Source organism: Mugil cephalus, chromosome 16 (genome assembly GCF_022458985.1).
Source record: "Mugil cephalus isolate CIBA_MC_2020 chromosome 16, CIBA_Mcephalus_1.1, whole genome shotgun sequence".
Taxonomy (NCBI): Eukaryota; Metazoa; Chordata; class Actinopteri; order Mugiliformes; family Mugilidae; genus Mugil; species Mugil cephalus.
Window position 1 is genome coordinate 9,747,589 of NC_061785.1, and position 27,537 is coordinate 9,775,125.

At 45.6% G+C, this 27,537-nt stretch overlaps 1 protein-coding gene across 6 annotated transcripts in view; it reads left to right on the forward strand.

The window, feature by feature from the left end:
- The first annotated feature begins 937 nt into the window (after nucleotides 1-937).
- sdk2b (sidekick cell adhesion molecule 2b) overlaps nucleotides 938-27,537 on the forward strand; it is a 267,233-nt gene continuing 240,633 nt past the window's right edge. For 2 of the 6 annotated variants that reach the window (XM_047608417.1, XM_047608419.1), the window contains exon 1: nucleotides 938-2,562. In XM_047608417.1, coding sequence (XP_047464373.1) covers nucleotides 2,475-2,562 — 88 coding nt within the window. In that variant the 5' untranslated portion in view covers nucleotides 938-2,474. The remainder of the gene's footprint in view (nucleotides 2,563-27,537) is intronic. The other 4 variants (XM_047608420.1, XM_047608418.1, XM_047608422.1 and 1 more) reach the window with 2 other exon arrangements.

Genomic DNA, 27,537 nt, shown 5'->3' on the forward strand with positions numbered 1-27,537 from the left:
CCCCATGACAGCTGTGATAGGCACCAACACCCCCCCACGACCCTAGTGAGGATAAGTGGTAGCAGAAGATGAGATGAGGTAACTGTTCTCCTCCAGTTCTGTCTCTCTGCAATTTGCTAACAGCCCTGACGTAGCTGTGACGATTTGGACGCCCGGGGGGCAAAAGTCAGTGAATCTTGAAATAATAGTAGCTGGTTAACTCTGAATCATCATTACCGGTTGTGCGGTTAATTCTAGGGCAAGATAAAATGAGAGAGTCTCACGCGGCTTGCAGTAAACTGCTTTTCACACCTGTGATCACACCTAACTATTGCTCAAAACCACCGGGAGCTAACACCTGGATGTGTTGGCATTTGCAGGCAGAAAAGAGAGGGGGGGGGGGGCAACACAAACAAACGGCTTCGCCACTAGCGTGCACAAAGCTGTGGCCCCAAAATACTGCGTCCGGGGATTTTCTAAATTACCCTCTCGCTGAGTTCAGTCACAGTAAGTACTTTGAAAAATCATAATCGGGTCCCTGAGCAGCCCTGGGGGTGGCCGAGGAAGCACTCCGTCTTGGTTTTCCTGATGTTAACTCTCCCGTTATTAACTTTTGCGCAAGGTATCACAATTTTGGATAAGAGGGAGAAAAACCAAAAGTACCCCGAAAATCATACAGAGAAATAACAGAAGCTATTACCATGGTGCATTATTTCCTTGCTGCCCTGTGGTGGCTTAGATGGGCCTTAGCGTTCGCAAAAAAACAAAAAAAACAAAACAAAACAAGAAAAAAACATAAAAAACATTACAAACATTAAGCACTCCTGCTTTCTCCTGGCAAGCCACTGTCATTTTCAGGACAGGAACATTTGCTCAGTCATGCTCTTTCCTTCTCTCCCTCGACTTCTACTTTACTGATACTGTCATTTTGGAAAAAACATTTGCTCAGTCACTCTCTAACACCCCCTCCCCATCCCTCTCTTCCTCTCTCTACGCTCTGCCTCCGTCTGTCCCCCGCTCATTCTGTTCTCACCCTCCTTGTCCTCCTTCTTCTTTTACACAGACTGAGAACAGACAAGACAACATGCAGCACTTTCAGCACCGGCTGCGTTCAGACTTATCACGGCAATTTGCGTTTTCTTTTCTCTGTTCACGCCACGCAGCCTCAAATAGCGCGGGGGAACGACGGCATATTCCGTAACCTCGGTTAAAAGGGGAGAAGAACAACATACACCGCTTAAAGCATTCTAATGTAGCGAAAATATCACTCGGTGTAATGATACCAGGGTGGCGGGATACAAAAAAATAAAAAATAAATAAAAAATAAAAAAAATACTATAAGGTCAATAAACTCTCACATTGTAAATCCCCACAGAAACATCATCTGATTTCTCCAAAGGCACCCTAAGCACCAGACTGCAATAAAGCCTGGCAACACAAGCAGCACACGCGTTCCTTAAATCATTTTAACAAAGGAGTATATTCATTCCACCTTTTTCTGTGATGCGGAAAGCAATAAAACCCTCTCCTGAATACCCTGTGCTCGGCTGTGCTTTAAGGGTGAAGTGTGTTTTTGCGCTCGGCCGCGTGGTGGCAACCTGCGCTGCGCCGCCGCCGCCTCAACGCCAGATCCCAACGCTCCCTCGCGAAGAACCCGGGACTCGTTCTTCTTCTCATCCGACGCACACCGGCGGCCGGGCTCCCCCCTCCACGCCACGGCAGGCTCCGACCGCGATACTGTGACTTGCGCGCAAGTTTCTCCCCCTCCCGCACGCCTATCCGCTTAACTTCTTCCTCAGTGCTCCTGTCAGACGGACCCTGCCGACCTTGACAGCGCGCCGGGGGGAAGGAACTTTACGGTGTGTGGGGGGTGTGCGTTTTGTGCTCCGTGTGTCTGCAGTGTGCTCTCCTGAAAGGAGAGGATTCGAGGAAAAGTCCGCGTCCTGGTTTGGTGGAGAAAAACTGCACAGCGACAGGGAGGCTGAAGTTTGAAGTCCGGGGAGAAGAAAAAAAGAAGAAGAAATAGAAGAAGACGACAGCATCTCAAGGGCGCAAGACGCGTAAATGAAAAAGTACGAGGTGCAGCTTCCCTTCTTACAGGTGCACCGAGAAGACTGACTGTTTGGACTTAACCTGGATTCATCTGACTGAGTTGCATCCGTTTTTCAAAGCAACCGACGCACGCTGCTTTGACACTCGCAGGGAAATATTTTACTACCCTACGGGTCTTGTGGAAGTGAAGCGGATTTGAAGTGTAAATCAAACACAGACTGTTTGACCGAATTTCTCCGCTCGGCACAGGCTACAGCAGCGGCTCGGCTTTCCTTTTTCTTTCTTTCTTTCTTTTTTTTTTTTTTTTTTTTTTTTTTACCCTCCGAGGTCGGTGCGAGACCCGGCAGGCGGGAGGCGGACAGCAGGCTGAGCAGAACCACACTGGGACTCGGACACTGGAGCGTCGCCGGGCACTTGTTGTCCAGCCTGCCCGCTTCGGGACCATGTTCGAGGACTCCTGGAGCAGATCGATGTGGCGCGCCACATGGATTTTATTTTTCTCCTTACTCATCCACTCCACGCAAGCTCAAGGTAAGATGGGCACCGGGCTCGGCACGGTGCCGAACAGTCACCGATGAGGCCCACCGGTGTGTGTATATGTGTGTGTGTGTGGCTCCCCCGCTATGCCCAGTGTTTATGTGTAATCGTTTCCGGTGTGGTGGCAACAGATCCGTGATGTCTTCATTATTCTTTTGCGCGTAACCTATAATTTTCTCATTAGGGTACACATCACACTGACACACACGCACACTCACAACTCCCTCTGTTTGATGTAGAGCACACATTGCTGCTGTAATTTATTTATTTTTTTTCCATTTCAAGACTTTTCCACATGCGCATCCCTCACAGCCCGAACTCCATTAAGTCATGCCATAAGTCTGACATGTAATCGGACACATTTTTCGGACCAAGTGTTAATGAGGCTTTTTAGGGGGCCAAATGTTTCCTTTCCAGCTGCTTTCCTTTCCGAATCGTCCAGTTTCGACGCGTAATGAGCGCCTCCAATGACACGTGTTATCTGGAGACGAGCTGTTAAAAAAATTCAAGCTGATTAATAAGCGTTAATGAATGAATCATCAGCCCCCTCCCCCCTCCAGGATCGAAACTTATCGAGGCTAAATAAATAAAAATCCCCCCAAATAAATAGATGCGCGCTGATACGCCGCGGTTGACGCGGGCGCACGCACGTAGAGTATGAGATGTTGGAAATTGTTTTTTTTTTTCTTTTTTTTTTTTTTCTGAGAATGATGCATATTGCGCGGAGCAATATTTACAGGAAGAGGGTGACGATGTTTCATTTTATTTGTTTATGTATATATGTGTTTCACGAGTTGTTCCCTGAGCCGAGGAATCCTTGGCACGGTCCCTGTAATATTCCGGTGGAGGCTTGGAGTAGTTGTCCCTGGTGCACAGCCAAGGAGTCTACTGTAACCACCAGTACGCTTCCTCTTTTATTCATCCAAATATCACATCCCTCACAGGGTGCTCTTATCCCCTTAACCTAATGTTTATACAACAGGCTGATCCATTAAATATGATGCAATCAGTAATTACAGTTTGTTTTGCATGAAAGAAAAGCCACATTGGTAAAGACCTGTTAGGATGGGAGACACTTTGATCTGAACTTTTTCATTTTTTTTTTTTTTTTTTGGACATTTAGACTGGAGTAGGGACAGGAGTTGGGTCCCCAAGGTTGCTCCAATGCGGGGAGTTGCACAGCAGAATGCAGCTTAATTGCTGGAAAGGTAATCTTGAGGGAAGGTTGTCCTCTTTTATGCTCCAAACCTTTGCCAGGTGCACAGTCAGACTCTTTTGTATGCCCCTGACCTCTTGTTTAAGCGTGCACAATGCTGCACCGACTTGTTTGAAGGTACAGTCAGGGTGAACACTCCCGCTCTTGGCTTTCCTCTACTGCACCGTCTTCCTCTCGGGTAGTTGGGATTCAGGTGTTGCCTGCCGCTATGGGGGAAAAAAAAAAGAAAAAAAAGGGAGTATTACCTCTCAAGATAGAGTCTGTGCTCTCAGCGGGGCTCAACCAATAACACAATGTAGAAAAGATGAAAAAAACAAAAAGCAAACAAACAAGGCTGATATCCATCATTCATGAGGGCATATCCTAGCGCTTGACATTTATAGGAGATTGATAACCCGCGTGTCCCAGGGATTAAGAATCCTGATATTCTTGATTCCCCTTCTCTCTATTACTGTATCTCTCCCTGCTGTCTGCTCTCCACGCTTGGCCTTCTTTCCTTCCGAATGCTTATTTAACCAAGCAAGTTAAATAAGAACACATTATTTACAGAGACAGCCTTGGGGAGAAGGCTTGTTTTTTTGTGTGTGTTTTTTGTTTGTTTTTTTTGGGTGGGGGGAATATGCATATACCAATATGCATGTACGCCAATCACTTTCTTCCTGCTCAGTCCATCCAGCGGCGGCCCTCAGATTGCATTACGGAGCCGCTCCTAGGTCAAAAAATGTGGGATTTAATTGGACTCTCGCTCTTCAGACCATTCGGAGTGCGGCTCGTTGAAAGTGACCCCGGTGTGGGCCCGCTCTCTTTCCACCCGATGATTAAAGAACACGATGAGGCGAGTAGCATGCCTCTGGATGGCCACTGCTTGCCACATTTTAATGACCAGTCTACTGCAACGGCTTTTTAACGACAGGAGAGCAGCCTTCATCAGACCAAAGTGCTGTGAAGTCCTGCTTTAGGGCTTGGTGAGCAGAGAGGAATAATCTTTAGCTCTGTTATTTCGTGTATTGTCGTTCATCGTCGTCACGCTCGGCGGAGGAGAAGAGGAGTTTTGATGAATTTACTTGCAGGGCTTGCTTGACTCGTGGCGAGAAAATGTACATTTGGTCTGGCGGTAGCTCTGATGGGATTCTGTGTTTCAGACAAAGACCCTTTAGCGGCCTATTTTTGGTATCTCAGATGTAAGCACAAATTGTTTTTTTCCTCAAGTCATGCAAAAACTCACCCTGAGTATTTGGTTTAAAGTGACAGTTATAAGAGCTGTCTGGTCTGTCCCACTGTTCACTCCCATTCGTTTACAGAGGTCATGCCGAGACAATGCGGAGCTCGCCCGCTGGTTTTGTCATTTCTAACACGTCTATTTTGGAGCTCGGAGCAGCGGGGGAGGACTCTATTGGAATGTCACATTTGGCATACATACTTCGGCGTCACTCAACATCCGCAGATTAGGCTGAGTGGCTATGGCCCCGACTGCAGGAGCTTTATAGGGACTCTGGGACTTGATTCTGTCAGAGGCGTGGCGCTCAGATTAACATCCAAAAGTGTGGTTATGACAGCATGGGGGGTTGACGGGGGGAGGGGACTTCTATGACACTTCTGGAATAGGAATCAACAATTTCACGCTGACAAGGATGCGCAGTGTGTGTGGAGTGGCGGTCTGTTTTTAGCTTATTGTATTGGACATGGACCTTGACACAATAATAGAAGTCAAGGATGTCATCTTCATTTTAAATCTGCCAGCAGATTGGATTGAAATTGTATGACTGGAATGAAATGCCTGCGGTTTGGGGGAACCTCTTGACTGGTTCAGAAGGAAGTAAAGATTGGATGCGTCCTTATCACAGGCGACAAAATAGGGCACATGATGATACATGCACAGTGGAAATTTTCAATGAGCCCGTCAATGGCTTTCAGATGACAAGGTTGAAGCTGCACTTGCAGCATCGGATTGTTGTGATGGGAAGGGTTTTTGTTTTCCGTTTCCATCTTTTGTTTCTTTGACATGTCTTTGCCGTATAATCATTGCATGTTTTGTTTTCTCAAGAATCTCCAACTCTATGGAGGTATTTAGAGTATTTAGATGAAGGGGCACTTTAAAGCAAGGTCATTGATTATTTTTCTGCCGCCCAAAGCAAAACATCAAAGCCATGTTTCTTGTGATATGTGTCATTCTTTTAGTAGATGATTCACACTTTCTTTAGTTTAAGCGAGTCCATCGCGGCTGCCGTGGTCTCGGACGAAGCCTAGAGTGAAGTAAGGCAGACAGAAAATAACTGATTTGTGATTGGAGTGTGAACGATCTATTGACAGTGGGGTTGAGAGAATGTCTCCGGACTACAAATGTTCAGATTTGTCAGTCATCTTAATTGACAGACTTGGGATCTCTGTTTCCTTGTAGCAGCTGTGCCCTGTGAAAATGATTTTCAAAAAGAAGGGGGCGAGTCGGGGGGGGAGTCTAGGCTGTCCTAGATCCCTTCAGCCAGCACTGTGGCAAAAAGGTCATAACGTATCGCTTTTAGTATTCAGGGCTGGCAAGAAAACTTCATGGTCAAAGTCCAGCAATAGATTTCTCAAAGGGTCTAGAGTTTCACTGTGCTGCGTTCAATAAAACAAAACTTCCCAACCAAGGACTCGAGTAATGGCAAGTCCGGGAGGTAGGCGGAACTGAAAGACCTTTTGTTTTTCTCTCTGGAAAGCGCTTCAAGAAATTTTCAAGTGGGACTGCTTTTATTGATCCTGGATTGGTCTCCGCATCCCAGTCAGTCGAAGGAGTTAAGTGTGTTTCTGGGCAGGACTTTAAAAAAAAAAAAAAAAAACAACTTCAATTTCTACACAACACTCACTGCTGACCGATTAAAAGTGCACGAAGTCTAATTAAACTTCTCATGCTTTCCTCGCTTTAGTTCCCCCTTTAAGTCAACTGTTATAGACAAAGTAATTAAAAGAATGTGGAAACACTTTTACATTTATAGAACTGTCAGAGTGAGAGCTGTCACTTTACAAGAAATGTCATTATCTACAAGATTAATGATGAATAGTGGTGACAGATGGCTACATCTTCAGTTGCAGTCTTCATTTAGATACACAAATGTACACGTGTGTGACCTAGCTGATTCCTTGTGCATTCTCTTTAATCATACCCCTTGTGTCTGCTTCCTATTTTTAACTGGAAGGCATCCAAAGAGGTTCTCACCTACTGATAGTTTTAAACACTTCCCACACCCGCTTTAATAGATACATACGTATCCTGAAGTAGAGATACACCAAACCAACTTCAAAGAATTGACGGCAACAAAGTCCGACTTGATGCTGCCTTAACATCGCCTGTGTCTGAGCCAGAAAGTTGCACAAAGCTGACAGTTAAGGGTCAGTAGGCTACGAAGACCTAGACCAGTCCATTCACCCCCACCCCATAGCACTCCTTGATGGCATAAGCTATCCCCAGCAGAACATCACGAGGTGTTGACGTGGCCTCCAAATTCAGCAGGTCCCAAACTGATCACGTATCTGTGGATGCACTTGGACAAGCCTGATCTAAAGAGACCCCTCCCCTCAACCCACAGGACCCACAGGCCCCCACTGATAACATCCTGTGGCCAGACACCACAGGACACCTTCAGAAGACCCATGTCCGTTCATTGATGAGCCAGAACTGTTTTGGAGGCACAAGGGAGGCCGACACAATACTCGGCAGGTGGTCACAGTGTTATGGCTGATTGGTGTGTGCCTGACATAATTGGGTTTGCTCGGGGTAACCCACCATATTTAAGACCCCTAAAATGAATCTTATTAGCTATTTTTATTAGCCATACGGGCAGACTCTCGCTGCCACCCGGTGAGATGCTCCATTGCCCAATCGAATAGGTGGAAGCACGCATTCTTGATGCATTACTTGATAACACAAATGTTGCTTTACTCTTCTTTATTTGTGCCCCCGTCTGCTGTTTTTGATCATCCTGACAAAAGACAAAATTGTTGCTGCAAGTTGGAAAATCCTGAGCCTCATAAACAATGTGCGTTTTTATGTTTTCTGACAACCCTTCAAATAGATGTTGCTGGACTACTTGGATTGCATTTCATCTCACCGGGACCAGAAGCAACGTTCGTATACTTCACCAAGCTCTCTGTTTCGTGAACCGACAGGCTGATTACACACTCGCAAAACACACATTCCTCAATAACTTGAACGCTCAGGTTCATTGATAAAGACAAGCGTAAAAGGCTTTAAAACATTCCCATTAACTCATCCACAAATCATCTTTGGACATCGGCGCTTTGGGGAAGGAGTCTGCATTTTGGGGCTCTGAGGAATTCCACTTTGGCTTTAATACTTTAATGCGGCAGGCGAAGATAAGGTCAGCCTGACTTGGAACGAGATGACATAAAAATGGTGCCACCAGCACCGACTCGCTCCTCGGAGGGTGTTGCTGGGTAACAAAAGGTGAAGGGATAATCAATACCATTTCACAGCTATCTGTTCAGCGACCGCATTTGCTTCCAAATTTCCTCATTCGCATGCCAGACGCTTTTCTTTTTTTTTTTCCTTTCTTTCTCAACTCGCAGAACATTGGAAAAACTTCAATCTGAGAAAAAAAAAAAAAAAATCCAGCCAGACCTGGTCTCTGAAATGCCAGTTATGTAACCTCAAAAATGACACTTTGATTGAAATGAAAAAGAGTCACGATCGTATTATTTCTTCGCCCAGCCCAGACAGTTTGACCAGAACTATTGAGCGGAGGCGAGGATGTGGCAGCCTTATTCACGGATAGTCTCTTTTAAACTCCTGTCTTCTTGCCTGGAAGTTGGCACAAAGGAGTCTGGGTAGTGTTTGCCAGGGCTGTCTGGTTTGTCTTTGCATGGTTATTAATTTGGAGACTGTGAAAAGAGGCCACCCAGACCAGCCGGGAATTGTGATTCTACGCTGATGCTGATGAAGATCAGCACTGACTGACCCGTGGGACTGAAAACAACTTTAAGCTCCTGTCAATCCAAAACCAGAGAGTGTACTTGTTTCCCCTTTGGCTTTAGCACTGACTGAGTTCATTGTTCAGTCATATGTCCTAATTGGGGCTCCCTGACTGTGGTGGATTAAACCAGAATTGCTGATTGTCCTTTTTTTTCTTTCTGACACCGTCTTAAACAGCTCCTTTGATCACTCGGCTGTTGCGAGCCGGAATGCCCGCTCAGAAATCATCGCTCCGTTTCGAGACTGGTGTTTGAGTGCGTGTTTTCAAGTGCTGCGAGCTTTTAATGTGTAGAGGTGTTTTGAAGAGCGCATTTGTAAAGGCTAAGCTTGTGCGCGCGTGCACCTTTCTTTGTATTCGCTCTTTGTTGTACAGTCAGGAGAGCACCGATAACAGACACACGGCGTTGATCTTGACTTTTCACGAAAAACACTACAGCTCTTTTTCTTTCTTAAGAAATGCGCAGCGATTACACCCCTGTGTGAACGGGGGTTTCTGCTCCGGGACCGCGTTCCCACATTCGCTGAGACAGGCCGACCCGTGTTCCTGCGCTTGTGTAGTCTCCCGAATTAGCATGTGGGGTCCTGCTGTATTTTTACACCTTCGAATTCCTCCGCACAATGTCGGCCGGTGAGCGCGCTCTCCACTTGCGCGCGTCCTTCAAAATGGGCTCCAAAATGACCTCAACATAATAATAAGCGAGAGGTACGAATGTGATTATGGACTTGAACTTTTCCCTTGCTCTTTAAGAGGGCCATTATGCAGGCGGGGTGGGGAGCCGCAGTCAAGGCCTGTTTACCACTATCATCCCTCACACGGCTGCATGGAAATGACCGTGGACCTCGGAGTGACACGAGCTCCAGGAGGCGCCTGCACCCAACTCACTCACGCGGATCCTTGTGTGTTTACAATTTAAATGCGCTCAGATTGTTCCAGGGGTTTGGCAAAGCACCTCTGAACCCGGTAATTGCTGTTCCCCGGAGGAGATGGTTTGTGCGAGTGACTGCAGGTGGAGTGTGAATTTGCATTCGCATATATATATATATATATATATCTATAAGCGCTATGTGCCCGTGGGTGTCCAAGCCGTCAGACTGGGCTTCCCCTGCAGTTCGAGTTCACGGAGAGGCACTGAACTCAAACTGCTCAGAGTCATATATTTTTGTGAATGATCCATGCGCAATTGCACCTCATTTCTGCATAGTTCGGTACCACTGGCCTGATTCTATCTCGAAGATGCCAGATGACAAGCAGATCAATTTAATAGCGCACGTAGGGGCGGCAGGAGTCCTGATCGATTCTGACAATCACACCATCTTTAACAGACATCTCATCAAAGGCCCATTCCCGTTTTCGCCATCCCATTACCCATCCATCCAGGACTGGGATCTGCAGCCTATTTACTCATCCCATGCAGGAATAATAGGGCCTTCACCCCCAGTTGGATTAATCAGCCATAACCATATGCTACCGTGTGCAATTACGCTGCAATTTTGACCAAGGGAAACAGCTGTTGCCATTTGAAAGGGCGGAATAAGATTGTAATTGCCTTAACTTTGATTTGTAGGGTGCTTTGATTTGATGAGAGAACACATTTTTATGCTTTACATAATAATAATGCGGATTGAAGAGAACGCGCGACTTTCATCCGGTACCAGCTACCAGATGCGTCTGGGGGATAACCTCGCCCGTTATGAGCTATTACTCACACGTTATAGAATAGACGAGTGTGTTTATTCATTAGGGTTTGAATGGGCTTTTTATTATTTAAGGTTCAGTCCTTAAATGACATTTAAGTACATTCACGCCAGGAGGCGAGAGCTTCTTTTTTTTTCCCCACACGTGAGGCAGTCACATCAGACATCATCGCTAGCCTTACAAGTCAGTTACAAACATGTTTTTTTTTTTCTCATCAATTGGCTGCGTTTAAGATGAGATGAGATAAGATGTGCCTTTATTCATCCCACAATGGGGAGATTCTCATTGTTAAACGCAGCAGAGACATTCAGCATCACAAACAGTGCACACAGTGCACATATGGGTAGGCTAAAGAACACAACATAAAAATATCAAAAAACATATAAAAAGCTATATCACAGCAAACAAGGCAGCGTTCAAGTAAAGAAGTGGGTACGCTTATAAACTTAAATGTACGTATATGTTCACACATAGGCAGGGAGATGCAGACAGTGCAAAAAGCGTCAGGTATATAAACGACAAATAGGTACATCTACATGTAGTTAAGAGTATTGCACAAGTATGTGAGAGATAGAGATACTGCACGTTCAGTGGAAAAAAACTGTCTAATATATAAACCTGATGATGCATTTCTTCAGCAAAACATCTGGAACTACAGACCACTCTACAGTATGAGAAGCTGACTGATCTCAGATAAGATGTGATGTACTCACCATTACGCAGAATAATATTCAAAAATATCTGTTTCTCCCTTCCGAGGAAGGTCACTCTATACTACTAGTCTCTTAAGTTGTTAGAACCTGGAATGCGTCTTGATTTTTGCACAATGACGTGAAGACACAGCTTTCATTTCGTAGCCATTTGAAGTAAAAAGGGCACGAGTAAAGATTCTGTTTCGTGTCAGATCTCAAAAATGTGAAAGGCAGATGAAAGGGAATAGTGAAAATGCCGTTTGCACCACGCGTCGGAGCATTTTAAAAAAGGCGAGGAACTGATTTCCTTCCAGTCCTAGCGAATTTACAGAATTTGTTTGCAAGACAAACACAATGTATTGAAGGTGGAAAGGGGCAGGGGGTGGTTGTTAATTAGTGCAAATAAATAGAACGAACCCTGCATGACTTCATCCACGGGGTACCTCGAAGTGCAGTTTTGCCCAACTCTGCCCAGCTCATTGCAAGAATGAAGTGAAACGTGAGTGGAGCCGAGGTTGGCGGGTGACGCCGAGGCATTATCCACTTCATTATCCGGCCCCGTTTTTGCACCTGTCAGCCAACGTCTGAAACTTTCATATCCCGGCCAATTACTGAACTTATTTTCTGAGGGGTTTAAAGAATAAAAAGTCCTAAATGATGCATCACCTTCTCTGAAGTTGGTCTGCTCCACCGCGCGCCAAGCTAAAGATTGAACTTTGAACTGACTGAGCGGTGCGAATACAATAACGAGACGTCTTCTTAACGCGGTGCGAGAGGCGTCAGTGTTTTCTCCTCTTTCCAACAAATGCCTCTTCTAATCTATAATTCACAAAACTTGGTTCTCACTTTCTTTCTTTTTTTTCTTTTTGTTGGTCCTTCCGTGACGTTCAAGGGCCCAGTCTCCAGAGATTTAAGTCAGGGTTCATTCAGTGGAAAGCGCCTCTGAAAGGAGAATGCTCTCCGCTGCTACCCCTGCGCTTGATCATGGGCGCCCGTGATATTGCTTCTGAAGAGTTCCTTTCGACTCCTGCCAAACCTCATGCAAACGCCGAGCACATTTCAATGATTTTTTTTTTCTTTTTCGTTTTTAAGCGCTTTACAAACGTCGTCTTGTGTGAGGAGAGCTGCGCAGCGAGATGAAGAGGGTTGGAGAAGAAGGTCATAGAAGCATAGGCAATTAACTGCAAGCTAGTGAAAGCCTCAAAACTATTGTGCTGGACATCTTCATCCCTTGAAGACCGACGAGCTCGGGATAGCTTCCTTAGCCGACTGCTCAACTATCAACGCATCCGGATCCCCTGCTGGATACGTGCAAGAGTTCCCATGAACTGGCTCCACCTGCTAATTAAGATTCCTTCGTTATCCATGACTCTGGAAGGCAGAGGAACATCTCCAGCTCTTGAGAGGACACATCCACATGCTTGAGCAGTCACCCAAATGTACATTAACATCTTGATTATCATTTGCTTGGAGACACTTTTACACATGACCGAATCACTTAACGCCCTCAGCAGCCAAGTTAATGGGGATAGCCCACTGATAATGGAAGGTGACTCTGGGCTTTGACCCGCGGCGTTGCCTGTGCTTGACCTCGACTCAAGGACGCTAACAGGTAGCCCGGCTAGCGTTAGCCGGGCTACCTGTGGAGATGTGCAAACGGGCAAATACGTGCGCATCCCCGTGTTTATTCGTCACACAAAGGCGAAGCGGCCTCTCGGAGCTGAGCCGAACAGGCAAGAAGTGCTCCATCCATCTTGATTTGTCAATAGCTACAATTTTAATTACACCTGAGTGCTGTCAGCCTGCCAAGCTGGGCGGGGAGTATTGATTCGCTCCAACTAATTGATTAATTGCCGCGTTCGATGGGGAGGGGGGGGGCAGTTTTCCGTTTTCCAGTCCCATCTCTCAATTTTGCCGCTCTCTTCATTTTCTCCTTCCGTTCAGTCCGCGGCGCGCTGAGCTCTCACCTGCAGGCGGAGAGGGATGAGAGAGGTTGCTTGTAAAGAACGCCCGACGTATTTTACCCCTGCGAGAGTGGCATATTAAGGAGAGGGACGCCCTATTGTTACTGTACGGCAATAGATAACAGAGCACGGGGCGGACGCTGCACTACATCACTGCAGCCATTATGTGACAGTTAAAGGAGGCGAGAGATTTGGAGGCAGAGCTGCCAGAGCCCCTTTACTCAAAACTATAGCTTAAATCCGCGCGGCTGTTTTTCACAGCTGCCTTGTTCAGTGGGCCTCTGCCTTTTTATATTGCCATTGTGGAAGGCAACGCACGGCAGCGATCAAAAAGGCGTTGAAGACCCGCCGTATTGGCAGCGCTGCTACCTTCTCTAAATCTCACTTCCTTGCTGGCAGAAGTCTTTAAACCTCTCGTGAAATGACAGAACCCTGGAGCTGCTGTGTATCACAGGCTCGCCAGCCGCCGCGGTTTCAGTTTACGCGAAACGGGCCCACTTACCATTGTCTGTCACTTGATCCGCTGGCGAAATAAGATTTAAAAACAACTGCGTATGAAAGGGCTAAACACCCCATTAACTTGAGCGACTGCTCCGGTATTCTTATGGTCATATTTTAAATGCTAACTCGGTCCTTTAAATATTTATTCTCAGTGTGCGGGCTACATTTAAACAAAGGAGTTAATGACTGTTTCAACAGTGTTTGTCTCTTGTGGCCGATCGGAGGGGGGGATTGTGTCATTGCGAAAGACGCGGTGACTAATGGAAAGCCTGTAGATGGGCAGGAAATACCAGTCAACCGGCCATTCATCACGCCGAGTTTAAAATTGCGTGACACGCCGTCGCAGAGATGACACACAGAGTCATAAACCAGAGGCAGCTGCGCGCCTCCGCGCCTTTCTGACCAAACATAGCCACCGAAAGTCCTAATTGAATATATTTGCTCAAGGGCGCACATGGTTGCTTGACCCCCCGCTGGCTTTTGCTTTGGGTTGCAAAGTTTTCTCCCTGCCAGGAAGCCCAGCGTGCGCAGCTGAAAGAGAATCTCGGAGAGAGGCGTCTCTGAGGCAAGTGTGTTGATTCTCTGCGTGACACTGTTCTAATATTTTGTTTTTAAATGTGGCTTTGCGTCGCTGAAAAAGAATTCGATTTAAAAAAAAAAAAAGTTCTGTGAATGTAACGTCCATAAGGAGTTCATTTCCACTCGTGTACATACTCCATACACTCACAGGTTCAAAAGTGCAGTTGTGATCGCGGACTATTTGCAGCGTTTAGAGGGAGCGCATGGGTTGGTGGTGGGGAGTGAATGACTTGGGGCGAGCTTCGGGGGGCTGCATTGAAGTGTGCTCCACAAATGGTTAGCTCACACAGTCCTATCACTCAGGAGATGAGGCAGGGAGCATCTGAGAAGTGATGAAAACAATGGCAATTGTAAAACGAAGGTGGAAGAAGGCGATGTGTGCTTCCCTGGAAAAAAAAAAAAAAAAGAGACAAAAATAAAACGGCAGCAAAGTTTCGAAGACGTGCCGAAGAAAGGGTTTTCCTGTGATGGCCAATTATTTCCTCTTTCGTTCCCCGTGGAAGTTGCAGAGCACAACACAACCTACGCTTTGCTAGCCCTCATCCCTCACTCGGTTCATATTCATTCGCGCGCGCGGGGCTCATGAGAAAAAGCACATGGCGTTGCATGAAAATGCCATTTTATGCTGCAAAGCTTATTCTTGTAAACACTATCTAAAAAAAAAAAACCCAAAACAAACACACACACGGAGGCCGAGCGTTGCATGCTGAAGAGCCTGCTCACGCACCACACAATTCACTGCAGTCCTCTCCAGTGGCGCCGAGCAAGACGATGGGCGCTCTTGGATCCAGGAAATTGTCGTATGAGGATGTGGCGGCGTTGATAGACAACGAAAAACAGGGGGGACGCAATTACAGGGGCAGAAAAAAGAGAAACGCACAATAGCTTTCAATTGTCTGCAAAGCCGGAAGTGTGTAATTTAAGAGGTGGCTGCTCCTGTGACCTTTTCCTTTTTTCTTTTTCTTTTTCTTTTTAATTGATTGTTTTTGCAAGCTTTAAATGCACACTTTTGGGTGAATTCCTGTCGTTTTACCCACACACCGATGAGAAGATTGAGATCTAGCACACGGGGCTGGGTTTGTTACATAAATGTCCTACATTGGAAGAAGAAAGAAAATCTGAAAAATTGTTCATATTTTTTATATTTTATGGATCATTTTGTGTCTCTTCAGCAAAAAAAAAAAAAAATAATAAAAAAAATGCCAGATCACGATATTTCGGGAAGAAAGAATTAGAATTAGAATTAGAATGGCCGTTGAAAGTTAGCTAAAAGAGTCAAACGCACATTAACACAACTTCTGAAGGAAGATTAGTCGGATCTTGTAAATGGGAAGTCGCATCCATAATTGATGAAAACTTTCTCTGTTCAGCAGGAAGTTTCTGGTGAGGATATTCGCTAGTAAAAACTAACACTAGTTGAACAATTGCGCGATATTTAAACGTCCCTTTACAGTTGGTGAAATAGTTACACAATGTAATCAATTGGTTTCTGTCTGTGTGCACTGAAGTTGTGCATTTCTGTCGGCGGCGAGTCCGCACCTTGTATTTGAAAGGCGGCCTAGTTTCATGGCGGCTTTTGGCCAGATTTCATCAATGGATTTGTGCACATTGACTGCTCTTTTCTTCCAAATTTTTTCTTAATTTAGGCTATAAAAACACTTGAATAATTGTAGGGAAAGATTAAACTCCATGCAGATGCCTGCTAACTGCTTTCAAAATCATGCTTTGTGTCACGAACAAAAATAAAAAATAAAAGACAATGGATGTTTCAAGGAACAAAACATCCCAAACTCTTGAGGTGGAGTGCTGCAAACATCGATTGTGTTTACTTTCTTACAAATGAATGCTGCTGCCATCAAGGAGCATCATCGCTATGGGGTGGGGGTGCTTGCTCTGGTCTAGGTGTTGGGTACATGTCTAAGTAACATCCACACCAATGGTTGTCAATGTTATTTACTTACTTATTGATCCGTGTACATGGGCTTTTACTAGCCTGTGAGAAAAACTACCAGTTCCTCAGTTGCACGCTGTACATTGTAGTTAATGTAACTTTTAACTTTGCCGACTTATTTGACTCCATGTCCCCTGTTTGCGTTCTTTCCACCACGTTGCAGAGGGCTGTTTTCTAAGAAACGAAGCGACGATTGAACGTGAGGTATAAACCTTGCCAATCCCTCTCTGTCAGGTTGGGATCCCAATTGTTGCTTGCGCCCAACTCAAACTCCGCCTGATCCTTAATGCAACTATCTGCCTCCTCTGCTACCGGAGCTAACTGTGCCTTCTGCTTTCCATGTTAATGCATAGGAGAGGCTAGAGCTGAATGCAACACCTTTGAAGTTGGAATGTGTTTTGTTTTACTTTTGACAGCATTAGACTAACTTTGCACTAAGCTACATTAAACACGTTCCTGACCTCCCGAGGTGAAATTGGAATCGATCTTCTCATTTTACTCTCTTAGAGAGCAAACAGAATTTTCTGTTTGTTTCTAATTACCTCGCAAATGGATCGCCACGCCGCTGTACCGAGCGAGAGGGCTGTATTTCCGTTAAGTGCGAACGCTCCTTATTTGCTCTTTAAAAAAAAAAAAAAAAAAAAAAAAACGTCGCTGCTGGTAACTTGATCACGCAGCAAAAAACAGCTTGGTTACAGTTTTTCTCCAGAACGCTGCTCGGAAAGTCAACGCTGGTTCCGTTCTGCTCGGCGGTGAGTCAGTTTCCCTCATTGTGCATTCGAAGGGAAGTGTATGCGTTTGGCTGCAGTGTCCCCGTTCTTCAAAACCGTCATTCCTTGGCCTCTGCGGCTGCAGCTGCTGCTGCTGCTTTCCCCCTCAGGTGAACGGACACACACGCGCGCGCGCACACACACACACACACACACACACACACACACACACAGGCCTTAATCTTTTGACCCACCGGGCCTTGTCAAATCCTCCAAAATAGATCTGTACACAGAATCCGTCATGGCCGGCGAAGTCGGACGTGCTCGCCAGGCCGGAAGACGGCGTCACGTCGGAGGATGCGGCGATTCGCTGCGATGATGTACCGACTGACAAACACAAACAAGCTGTTTGATCTCGGGCTAACAGAGCCCTTGTGGGACTCCTCCTTTTCACTCTATTCCCTCTTTGACTGTCTGACATTTCCTCCTCCGTTATTACAGGGAGAAGAGGCTTTGAAATCTGACTGACGGTGATGATCAGAAACTACCTTACTCATTCTGTTACGGGGACGGGGGGGGCGGACGAGGGGGGAGGGTTAATGCTGGAAGCTATCAGCTGGACTGACAGACCAGACAGACATGCTGTATTTATCTCCGGCTGCTCTGGGACTGAATCTGTCGGACTGCAGCGGCGTCTCCAGCCACATCCAGCCCCCGTTGTCCGTTCTGGGCTTGAGGGGCAGCTGTGAGAGCAGCGGGCTGTCAACTGTCCATTTCCGCTGTCCAGGTACAGCCGGACGAGACGAACCGGTTTGATTTTTATGATTTTATTTTATTTTTTTATGTTTTCGCCCAAGGCACCACTCAATCCCATGTTTTTTAATGGAGGTTGGCAATTCTTTCTTTCTGCCTTTCTTGTCCTCTTTCTGCTCTGCTCAGCTTCTTTCTCTGCAACAAGCTTTGAGGGCTGCGGAGGGAAAGAGGGAAGATCAAAGGGAGCCCGCACACTCTGCCCTCCAATATCATTAGGCAATCTCTGATGGCATTATTAGAGTTTCTGCCCTGCACATGCGTGTGAGTTGGACTTGTCTGTGTTTTTTTTATTTTTTTTTTTATCTTTGCTTGAGTGATTTTTTATTTTTAAACTTTCATGCGCACCTCCGTTGTGCGTGTTTCGCGCACGTCTCCGTGTGCAGCAACCTCGGTGCAATGCCTTCCTCTGGCGCCGCGCCCGCGTTTGCTGCCGCCGGGCCAGCCCCCGCCATCGGCCCTGCCATATTGAGCGAGACGTCCGCGCTCCCCCTCCAGCGAGGTGCACGGGGGAGCTGCCCCTTGTTTGATGTCACTTCTGCTTTGCTCTGATCTTCCCCCACCAAAGGCTCACGGAGCAGACACACACAGTAGCTGAGATAATGGAGAAGCGCTATGATGGGGTGGTTAAAAAAAAAAAAAAAACTACCTGGAGCATGCCGGAGCAAAGGTCTCAAACCTCTTACCACCTGCTGAATCAAAGCTCACCTCTGCTGCCTTTTCTCCACCAGTTAAATTATAATGCTAGTGCTATTTGATCTGTTTGTCATCAACAAATCAAAGGATTGCACAATATTTTACCTTGACTATCAACCAGAAAAAAACAGTAGCTCTACATCATCAATAGTACGCGGGAAAAGTAGCACTGGTGCCTCACAGCCAGAAGGTTCTGCTTTTGAGTCCATCGACTGACCGGGGCACCGGGTGCCCCATCTTCCTCCCACCGTCCAAAGACATGCTCGTTATGTTAACTGGTGACTCTAAATCGTAGGTGAGAAATCGTTGCCTTAGCCCTGTGATAGAATGGCGACCTGCCCAGGGTGTACCCCGTCTCCCGCCTAATGACAGCTGGGATAGGCTCCCGCCACCTACCCCCCCTCCGGAACCCTCCAGAGGACAAGCCGTTACAGAAAATTAACGAATGAATGAATTGATTCCAGAGACTTTAGCTCACCAGAACCACCTGTTTACATTTACTTATGTGGACAGATTTCGTACCTAATGGTCTTACTAATATAGATCTTTCTACCAACCAGTATTCAAAGCGCTTTACAGTCACAGTGACAGATCTACCCAGTCACTCACAAACACACATTCACTTACCAGTACCAACCTCTGGCCACAACTGGTGGTTGTCTTGTCCGAGGTCGCCTTGGGATGTAGCGTATTTCGGGAGATCGAACCGCTACTAACGCTCTCATTGTGGGCAACCCTACTTTTGTTTCAAATTTCATTCTAGATTTCTGTGTGTACCCTTCTACTCTCATCTCATCTTCTACCACCGCTTATCCTCACTAGGGTCGCAGCAGTTGCTTGAGCCTATCCCAGCTGTGTTCAGGCGAGAGTCGGGGTACATCCTGGACAGGTCGCCAGTCCATCGCAGGGCTCCTTCGACTTTTTTGTTTTTGGTTTCTTTGGCCCCTTTGCAGCATTTTTCTAATCGAAACCCATATAAGATATTTCATATTTTCTTCAGTGTTGCACAATCCTTTCCCCACTTGATTAAATCCACGCATTCAAACCGGCCCCCTGCTGGAGATGTCATTTTGATATGGCTGCGGGTGAAATGTGTGAACCAGATCGGAAGGCGACGTGGAGACAGGATTTTCAGGTGACTTGTCAAAGTGGACGTGGTGTGTGGCATGTTAACGTCTGATGGTGATACTTATGGATGCTTGCCTTTGCTTCCACTCGCACAACTCTGAACTCGTTCCTTCTGGGTGGCTGGAGGTCAGGGAGGTGGAGAGCAAGTTGGGAAATGAGGAGCAGAAGCCCCATACGAGGCGAACGCCAACAACAGGTGTCGGCATTCGTTTGCACCGGGATTTTTAAATTGCTACTGGACGTCCAATTTTCCAGCAAACCGACGGGCCCCTACTGTGTTTCCTTGGCTTTCAATTCCTCATACATCGTTTCTTGTAATGCTTATTTGGCTTCCAGTGGGTCTCAGCTGAGTGGAGACTCGCGCGAGTTGTCTACACTTTTTCCAGTTTATTTGTGCGCGCACATGTCTGTAATGTACATTTGTTCTAACCCCGCAAGTGCCGCAGAGCTCTACTATATGAGAAAGGGCAAGCAAGCATGCAAGATGGAGAGATTGAAGGATTGGTAGAGACAGGAGGAAGAGGGAGGGGGCAGGGAGATGGAGTCTGCACAGTTACTGAATCCATAAAGGAGGAGAAAGGCCTTGGCAGGAGTCTTAAGGGGCTAATAAAATAAAGTTCTCTCAGATTAGTTGGCTAATAGAGCTGTAACAAAGTGTAGTGTCTAAGGAGAGCACAGCCTCCCGTGTACTCGCTGTGAAGTGGGAGGAGTGATGAGGCAGGAGAGGTTGGGTGGGTTTGTAGGCATTGGGGGGGTTAGGCACCAGGAGAACACCTGCTGCGAAGGAGCCCTCTGGGTCTGGTTATTCAGTCAGGGCTGAACATGGAAACAAGAAGAGGAGAGGAAACCTACCTGGCATGAAATTACTCTCCAAGCAGCTTTAGTCCTCACTGGATGAAATCAATGCCCCGACTGTGGTAACTACACGTTTTTTTTTTTTTTGTCTAAGCTTAAGAAAATTACTGTTTCCAACAAGGTATCATATGCAAGAGTTTTGCTCTGCGCTGTTGGTGCTCGCATTGTCTGGCTGAAAAGGACAGGAGTACAAATAAGAATTGGCTGAATTGCGAAGAATGGCCAAGCATTAACATTGTTGCCGCTTCAAACCTCAAATTGCTTTTCTTAAAATTTCTCGAGAAAGTGCAATCTTCCACAACAGTTTTGTGTCGGCAAATGTTTCTCCGTTCCGTTGTTTAAATGAAACCTCCGACACAACCGAAAGCTCGTCAGCAAGAAATCAAAGGAACAAGGCTGCACAGCGTGCGAGGGGATTCATTAAAAGAAAACAACCTAATTTGAGCCAACTGTGGACTCGTGCGCTGACCGCAGGAAGATTAAAAGCACGTCAGATTTGATAACCAAGAGCTTTTATCTCTCCGACAAAATAAAATATGACTCTGAAAATGGGACTGCAATTACAGATTTCTTTGTCATTCGTTAGGCAAAGTTTACAAGGAAGTTCTTATAGTCTATGGAAAATAACCCTAACCCCAATCCTAGCCCCAACCCTAACCCTAACCCTAACATGTAAGTAGGCTTTTTGTACCAGTAAATAGTCACCGTTCCACTTTTATTCCAGGAGAGCGGCGATTATTTTGGGTTGTGTCAACATCATCCTCTCTCAAGCAAGGACCTTGCTTCAGACTCTTGGTCTTGGTCTCACTCTGGATGCAGCATAGACAAATGTAGTTTTGCGAATGCATGCACGAAGTAGTGTAAATTAGGATGGAGGCATACTGTGCAGCATGTGCATCCCCTTAAAGAGGACTGGACAGATTTTCTCGACAGGATTGCAGTTGCACTCACTCCGAACACGTATTCGCGCTGAAGACTAAGAACGCAAGCTCTCTGTGGGTGTCCTTGGTAACTATAGGAGAGAAAATACCAGTTTAAGGTGGCCTCCTCTTGAGAGAGAAATAAGAGGTTGGGGGAGATGAAAAAAAACAGAGGGGAAAATGAAGTTCTCTCCAGAGACTGAAGTGGGGAGAAAGAAAGTGTCGAAATGAGTGGAGAGTACCTCGTCTCTAATAACAGAGTGAGGAGCTTCCACAATGCTGTCATTATCATGGGAAAAGCTAAAGAGAGGCCTCTCAGAGTGGAGACTGATTGAGAGTGTCATCTCCATTCTCTTCTCGCCCCCTGCATCTTCCTCGCGTCTCATTCTCTTGAAATCCTCGTTGCTCTGACATGCCTTGCTAATGATTCGGCTCTTTTTTTTCACCTCTTTTTAAATTGGTGGTGGTTATCTCCTGATAAGAATCTGGTTCATGGTGGGCTTGCGCGTCAGGGTGTGCACTTTGAGACGTGTGCATGTATTTTGCATAGTAATGAACGTGATGCATGGATATAAAAAGTGTGTAGACCTGCATGCAAATTTCAACATTTCTAACCTTAAGACTCTGCGTTTAAATACACAGTTTTGAGCGAGATATGTCTTTTACATGCAGTGGTAACAGATAAAACAGACAATTAAGTGTATTCTGGGGGTGCCCACACACTTTTTGGTTTTGGCTTGCAGACTCATTTTACAATGGCCAAGTATATATATATATATATGAAAAAAAAGAAGTTTGTTCTGGAATGGATAAATGATGGACTTACAGGTGTTATAAGTCAAAGCTGAACTTAAAAACTAGATTGAGGGAGTGGTTTGAAGATATGCCACGACACATAACATGCAAGGAATTTGGCAAATTGGGCAATTTTGTTTCTTAAATTTAAAAATGTATTATTTAAATGAGTCTTAATAAAACGGACAGGATATTTGACAATCTTAAGAAAGACATGAACTTAGAGACATAGAAATGATTTGAAACTCTTAGCTGAAATAGCAGTAGAAGCTGTTTTCATGTACATGGGAACAGACGTGCACATACGCGAACACACACATGCAAGCAGAGTGGAACTCCAACAACATCAACTCCATGCTCAAATCATCCTGTAATCACTCTGCACTAGCCACTCCAAGCGTTTTTTTTTTTTCCCATTTCCCACCTCCCTTCGCAGTGAGAGGAAGCCCGTTGTAGTCCACTGCACAGCAAACAGGGTAAATATTGCCCTTTTGTTGAATTAAGCAACACAAAGCAAGATTTCGTTCATTCTGAAAGGCGTCAATGGAGTACAGCATGTACGTGTTCACGCTGGGCGGCAAAGACAAGTCGCTCTGGTGTCGAAACCTGTTATCTCAGGTCATTAATGCGGAAAATAAGCATAATCAACTGTGTTACCGAAAGCAGATCTCTTCCACTTTATCTAAAGTACCCAGGATTAACAGCTGGCAAAATAATAAAAAAAGCCAAAATGATAAAATGATTAAAAAAAACGCAGCAAGCAAGGGAATTGGTGGGAAATAATTAAATGAATACATAATGTGAAAACAAACAAGAAGTGGCAGTTAATTTATAGCTAAATTAGGCAAAAAAACAGCCTAAAAGCTTAAATGAAGGCCTCAGAAACAGAAACCCTCTGTCTCACAGTTCCATTGTACCACAGCCCACGAAGTGACAAATAAATCCCACAAACTCCTGAAATCTGTGTCAATGACAACTTTTTTGCATAATGAATTCTCTGAGCAAGTAGATTCCCAAGACTTGTCTTTTTCTCTCTCTCTCTCTCTCCCTATATTTAGCTAATTCTTTTTATCGGAGAGAAGGGGAGAGATAGAGTCTTTCTGTAGCGGATTACTTGACGCCCGATTTGGAGGGCTTAAGCTGTTTTGTGCTTTTTAAAATTAAATTAATTGAGAGCGTTTGTGTTCAGTTGCTATATTGGTCCGGCGGTCTTATTATAGCCCCTCTGGCTTTTGTCTCGGGACTACTTGTTTGCTCTCACTGCCCTCCAGGATTGTGATCGTTGCCATCTCATGGCACCGGTGCTTGACCAGACACAGAGGGAGTTTAAGTGGGGTACCATTAATAAAGACGAACGCCATAGGCCGCTGCTGTAGCTGATGCTGTAATGATTAATGAGGACCATCCTTAAGCCTCTGTGGTGGTATCTCTGTTGAATTAGGCTCTGATTATGCCTGGCTGGGTCACACATGACTAATGGCTCTTGGGCCTAATCCATCCTACCTTGAGCCAGGCCATGTGGAATAAACTGCAGGGTATAACTATATGCGTTTGATCTCTTATAAGACCCAGCGTGACTTTTATACTCCTGCTTTTAAAAACATTTCCACAACAAACACATCCTCAGTGTACATTTTTCTTGCCCTATATGATGGCGCCATTGCCTCGTGGCACCATTTGCATAATTAAGACTTCACCATTAAATTGTGGGATAGTTGTGGTGCCTACTTAGCTACGATATATTTGCCGTTCCCTAAGGACTGTTTTTTTTCCATTAAGACTTTATGAAATGGCTTTTTGTTTACTCATTATTATACCGTTTCCAAGCTGGACTGTAATTTGTTAGCCTGAGTAGGAGGAAAGAGCTAGTGGTTGTTGGGTTGACCCTGTGTAGGAGATTGTTGTCATGCACTCTGACTTCAAATACTTGCTCAGAAAATTGATTTATGCAGGGAAATACAATGCGCAGAATGGTGAATCTGCAGTGACTGTCCTGACTTGATGACAGAAAACGGGACATTAACTGGACGACTGATTCGTGGGATCGACTGGTTGTCCGACATTGTGCTGTTTGACCGTCAAACGTGTGCACGTGGTCTGGTGGTGGCCAAGAACGTCGATAATTGACTCTCGCTTTCTCCAATGTCTGCACATGTCGGCTACGGTTGGTTAAAGTTGAGGAAAATCTAACGAAAGCAATCAAAGCACACAAACAAACTGTCAATCAGTTACTCAAATACTGATTTGTTGGGAGTATGTTGATGCGTAGCACTTTTTTTTGAATTCATCCCTAAAGCAACAATTCATTCAAAAACTACTGAACCCTATCCCAAACATTTTTGTGAAAATGAAGCATCTCAAAAAACTATCCTACGACTTAAAAACGACACGACAACAGAGTGATGTGCAGTTTATACCATTGTGTCAATTTGATGCCGTAGCAGTGGACTCAGCCCAAACCCTACGTAGACCTCCCTAGAAAGACCTCCAGAGCTGTGATTGGTCCACTTCGCAGTAGCATCTTTTTGCTTTAGCATTTCCGTCTGTTTCTCAATCTCCACAATTTTCAAATTGATAGTTTTGGATTAATAAAGGTGGACTACATCAAAGGAAGGTTGCCTAAGGAGGTTCCGAGATATGAGGAGGTTCGGAGAACATTTGTTTGATTTGTCAGTGAAAGTTTTACTTAAGTTTCAGTTGCCATAAATTAACCCAACTGGCAAAAAATACGCAGCGCTGACTAGTATCACAAGTATAAATGGTTCACACCAACACTAGCTACGTGCATTGGTTATGCTATGTCCTGCAGCATTTAAATCAGCCTTGAGCCTTGCGTCAGACTAGACTGCACTGAGTACTCTCTGGAGCAGACGCTAATGGCTAGAATGGCAATGCTGCTTTCCAGCTTACCACAATGCTTATATATGCTAATATGCCAAGGTTGTAGAGAAAGGGGATCTTGGATACTGGGTCAGTTCTTTATAATCCCTCACAGGCTTTGTAACACTTTGACCTTTTTTTTTTATTATTATTGAGAAGGGATTATAAAAAAACCCACCGGTGGGTTGGTTATCTTAAGCTAAATGAGACTTTCTTTTTAAATCTCAATTTGAAAAGAATCTCTCTTTCCACTTTCCAGAAGACACTCTCCCCCCGTCTAACTTTACTCATACACTCGAGTCGGTGTGTTAAGCTATGCTTCCTGCTTCCTGCTTAAGTCCCGAACTGGCAGAAAATATTACTGTTTCATTACCCAGTGATTGCCCACTCTCAGGCCTGTTGACTTGTCATTTTGGCTTCGCTAGTCACCATTCTGCTCCATTTCCTTTGCGGCAATCACACTGTCAGTATCTGAGATGGTGTTAAGCTGTGGCTCATTGCACCATGGCTGTGCTTGCTGGGCACGAGCCATGTGGAAGCAGTGGGCATGCTTCTCTGGCCAGAGGGAGGCACGAGGAGAGTGGAAAGAAGCACTACGGAGGGAGCACTGGCGGTGAAGGGATCCTTTGCAGCTCCTAACCCTGTATTTTTCCACTCAGGCGAGCTTCTTGTTTACTGCTCAGCAGTGGCAGCATGGTTCTCTACTGGGCTAATTTGTCACCCCATAAAAACAGGACAGCACTGGTGCACACGGAGTGGGAGTCAGTGAGCTTGTTATGTTGGGGAAGATGAGAGGAACGGAAAAGATGGGCAGATATGGAGAAGGAAAGAGCCGCTGTGCATAACAGGTTTGTGTAACAAATGAGAAAAAAGATGTAGGTCAAAAGCAGATGCCGAATAAGGAAGATGGGAGAAGATGCCAGCTTCCCAGGCTGAGGGGAAAAGATGGGGAATCAGAACATGTATTTGCCGGCGCGTACGTGTGTGTATCTGCGCACGAAGCTCTTCCTCTTTCATCTACCTCTCTGTTGTACCATTCAAGAGTGCGCTTGTTTGCTATTCTGAGGGTCTGCTGCTCATTAGAGGACCCCGCAGACTCGTCTAACAGGGCGCGCTCAGCTGACCCAGCGACTGCCTGTATGACGGTGCACTCTGAAATATGCTGCTGTCACACTGTGATGAGATCTCCATAACAATGATATGCTACTGTATGAACATACGGAAAATACAAAAGATTTCTTTTTATATCCGTCATCGTCTTCAGTTTTTTCCCCCTTTCTTTCTGTGTAGATGTTTTTTTTTTTCTTCTTTGGGCTTGGGTCAGTAATGAGATGGTTTGAATCTCCGGCCACAGGCATCTTTTTCCTCCCATCCCCATCATCCTCCCATTTTCCTCATCTTTTTTTCCCCCCTCTGTCTTCCCTGAGGCCTCTCCAGGTCTCCTTTCTTTCTTTCTTACTTTCTTTCTTTCTCTTTCAGTCAAAAGAACTTCAATTCCGTTCCCGCGATACGGGGAGCGCCGCGCGGCCCCGCGTGCCGACTACAAGAGCAGAGCCTGCGTTCGGCCCGTGCGGTCCTCGTCTGTGCTCCAGGTGTGAAAAATGTATGAGCTCGTGTATCGTTGCCCTCAGGCTAGACATAGACAGCATCACCCACGGCTCTGTGGTCGAATGTTTAAATGAGAGGCAATCTCTCGCGCTTCAGGTATAACTAGAAGTGCTCTGGCATGGAGAGGGGGCTGCTTCAGAGAGAAACGGCTGAACGGGATGACCTTTTATTGACGAGGCTATATACTGTATGTGGAGAAAGAAAAAAAGGAAAAAAGGCATCATGCTGATATTTCATGGATACCAACTAATCCAGCTTAAATAAAACGAGAGATGATTCCAAAATGAGACTGCGCTTCATTTCTTCTTCTCTCTTCTTCTTTATTGTCGATGGGTTTTGGGGGTTAGCACATCTGGCGAAGCGCATGGCTGCCAGTGAAGACCGTGTCCACAGGAAAATAACAAAAACAAACCGGAGTTTCTGTGTACAGAATGGTGCATCCAGAGCAAAGGTCAGACGGGCCTTGATACTGCTTTTGCAACCTTGAAAAAAAAAACTTTGCTAGCAGAAAGAAATAACATGATAGGGGATAAAGTAAGTAGGATTCCCATTAATCAATCCGTGCTCTTTTAACATTTGGGATGAGGTGGCGGAGATACTGTTTGTCAGACACTCGGCTGCTAATTGAAACTAGAGACGGGGAGAGGCTACTGCTAATGGGCATGCCTCTTCACCTCAGTCACACTTAAGCTCTCCTCAAGATGTCACGCACCTGGAGAAGGTTTTCACAAATCTGGCCCGGGGTCAACTCTTTTTAGAACACGCCCGCGGTCGAAGAATTAGCAGCGGCTACTGCGCTGACAGACGGGTCGGGTGAGCGAGCTGCGCATTGTTCGGCGTATACGTGCGCGGAGGACAGAAGATAATAAAAGCCCTCGCCGATTAACACTGTCATTCATTCGTGAGGAGGAGCCCTTGTCTCAGATACGTTCAACAGAGGCAAAAAAAAAAAAAAAAAGTCTTACTAGCAACAGTTGAATAATTATGCCCCTTCAGCTTGAA